The following is a 2,933-nucleotide window of genomic DNA, read 5'->3' on the forward strand; positions in this document are numbered from 1 at the left end:
CTCTACGAAGGACCGAACAAGTAACTGGGTCAACACATTTCACTCGCAACTACCACCCAGACCATGTGACAGGGAGATGACTAGACATGGTATTTCCAGCACTAACTACCTGTATAGTTTTGATACTTCGACTTAGATAAAATACCTTTTGATTGACTTTTTACTAGTCCTCCGTATAAAACACATGACGGACATAGAAATTCTCGAGCACTACACCAGCTTGAAAAGCCACACAGCTGGGAGACCAGGGGACACTAAAGAGTGACGCACACAGCTGGGAGGCCAGGGGACACTAAAGAGTGACGCACACAGCTGGGACCGGAGTGCTTGGTGACGTTCAGTGTTATAAAAATTGAACAACTGTCTCTGTTGTCGGAAACTCACCTAAAATGATTTATCAGCTTTTAACAACGTGATCACATGACTCTTTCTGATGTTATCGCAGATCTGCTGTAAGCTAGCTAGCTAACGTAGCTAATCTAGTCATTTCAAACTAAACACTTACAGTTACGAGACAGACGAACTTTGTAATCTTGAACATCAACAAGCGCTCCGGTCGCAGCTGTGTGCGTCACTTTTTAGTGTCCTCTGGTCTTCCAGCTGTGTGCGTCACTTTTTAAAGTCCCCTGGTCTTCGTTGTGTATTTAGCTTCTTGTAGCATTTTCTATTTGCGCATGTCTCGTCAAGTTGGTAACGATTCATCGGCATGTGTTTTGGAACATTTGTGTTTGTATATTTGGATGGTTTCTGAAGATGCAGCGTGTTTCTGCTAATGGAAATGTTTTAGTCCGTTGTAGCGCGTTCGCACCTTTCAGCCACCGTACACTTCCAATAGAGTTAGCATATATCGAACCTTCGTCTGTCTTTATTTAACGGGCATATTTAAAACTGCGTTGGGTTTGCAGTTCAAGAGGAGACAGGGGGTGTAGTGCTTCTGAGATTATATCATATGATTATTATGTACACTTTTGGAGCGTCAGTGCATAGTTTAAACTCAGCATCACGATTATGTGCAAGATATGAAACCAGGCGTGAGAGGAAGCAGCAGCTGGTGCAAACGTGTGTGACATTTAAATATTAGTGTTAGCAAAGGATATGGCTTTCTGCACCTTCTTAGGCTTTACTCAAGTATTTTCTTCTTTATCTTGTGTCAAAAATTAAACTTTATTTCCTCGTCTTGCTTCTTAATTTGGGTTTTAAAACAAACTGAAGACAGCACACCTAAATAATACAGCAAGGGAAGAGGAGATTCTCATACTTTTAAGGCTTAAATTACTATATAATATGTAAAGAAAAACCTCTGTGTTAATTTAAAGGAAACTCACTTTTAAATGTTACAAAAAAACCATCTGATAAATAAAAAATACACATTTTGTGGAGGATTTCCCATAAAACCTTGCAAAACGTAACTTTAACATCCTCTCCTCTAATGTATGTGCGCCTCTTGTAGTGTTTCACCATGCGTTATCACACACAGAGGGTATAAAAATGCAGTATGAGCTAAAATCTGACTTTTACTTTAATGTTCCTGTGAGATTAGATTAGCCGGTCTACAGGGCGCCGGTGAGGCACATGAGGAGCAGCAGGTGGACGGAGAGCAGGTAGAACAGGAAGAGATGTCGAGAGCGGGCGCGGCTCGTCAGCAGGCGCGAAAAGTAGAGGCTCCGCCCCCTGATCCAGCGGCGACACGCCACCATGCCTCCTTTCACCTGAAAACACACAGAACAAAATGTCCTAAAGGAGAGTTTCACTGTTTTACTGTTAAAGTATTGAGCTAATGATGTTCCAGCGACACGTGACCTCCTTATTAATCTTCAGGCGTATTCTTTGGAGCCTGAATGTGTGATGGTTTGAAGAAAATACGTTTAAAACCCGTCAGAGTTGGCTACATTTGGAGTGTCATAAAGGAGTATTTTCACAGTTTTTATTTTTTTTAACTGCACATATTTTATTCCATTCTATTTCGATGTAAATACTGCTTTATTTAATTTTTAATTTTTATGTTATTATAGTGTTCTTAAATTAGTTCTCTATCTGTGTTTTTACATTTTTGTTTTACTTTTATGTATGTACGACACCAAGTCAAATTCCTTGTACGTGTCAACCTACTTGGTGATAAACCTGTTTCTGAATCTCATTTATTCTAAAAAAGTATTGAGCTAATCACGTGACGTCCTTATTAATCTTCAGGCGTATTCTTTAGAGTCTAAATGTGTGATGGTTTGAATAAAATACGTTTAAAACCCGTCATAGTTGGGTACATTTGCTCAAGGACATCTCCATATTCTATTAAAATGTGTGTTTTCCAGTTCTATTGCTCCAAAAGATTTCCCCCACAAGGTGATGACGCTTTACTGTTTTATCTGAATATAAGGAACCAGGAACACACATTTATTTACAGGCTTGTTTTGATGAGTAAAGTACAGAAGCCCTGAAAGGCAGAAATACAATTGTGGTAAATCACTTCTTAAATCCAAAACACATGAGATAAAACTATTTAAAACACACCTGAATAAATAAATATATATATTTGCTGTCATCTGCGTACCTTTCTTGTTATGAGAGGCTGGTTCGGGTTCAGACTCAGAGCTTCCCACTCCTCCTCTGTTTCCATCTCGATGTTGAAATCCCTCGGACTGGAGCTCACACTGCAAGACAAAAGCTTTTTGAAACACTCTGTACTATGCATGGTTGAATATATACTGCACGTGCCGTGCGTGTGCGTGTGTGTGCGTGTGCGTGTGTGTGCGTGTGTGTGTATGAGAGTGTGTATTAAACAGAGATGGCCAAAGCACACACATCCTTTACTCAAGTAGAAGTACAGATACTTGTGTTTAAAAATAGTAGAAGTAGAAGTACTGACTAAACTTCTTTACTCAAGTAAAAGTAAAGAGGGCTTTGAAATGTACTTCAGTAAAAAGTACCCATAGCAG

General features: G+C 39.6%; 1 protein-coding gene across 1 annotated transcript in view; it reads right to left on the minus strand.

The window, feature by feature from the left end:
• Nucleotides 1-238: 238 nt before the first annotated feature.
• Nucleotides 239-2,933, minus strand: part of LOC104949450 (golgin subfamily B member 1-like) — a 23,952-nt gene continuing 21,257 nt past the window's right edge. The window contains exons 10-11 of the mRNA XM_010775809.1: nucleotides 2,549-2,648; nucleotides 239-1,709 (exon numbers count right to left, since the gene is read on the minus strand). Coding sequence (XP_010774111.1) covers nucleotides 1,551-1,709; nucleotides 2,549-2,648 — 259 coding nt within the window. The 3' untranslated portion in view covers nucleotides 239-1,550. The remainder of the gene's footprint in view (nucleotides 1,710-2,548; nucleotides 2,649-2,933) is intronic.

This window comes from Notothenia coriiceps, unplaced genomic scaffold (genome assembly GCF_000735185.1).
Source record: "Notothenia coriiceps isolate Sejong01 unplaced genomic scaffold, NC01 NC01_scaffold00016216, whole genome shotgun sequence".
Classification (NCBI taxonomy): domain Eukaryota; kingdom Metazoa; phylum Chordata; class Actinopteri; order Perciformes; family Nototheniidae; genus Notothenia; species Notothenia coriiceps.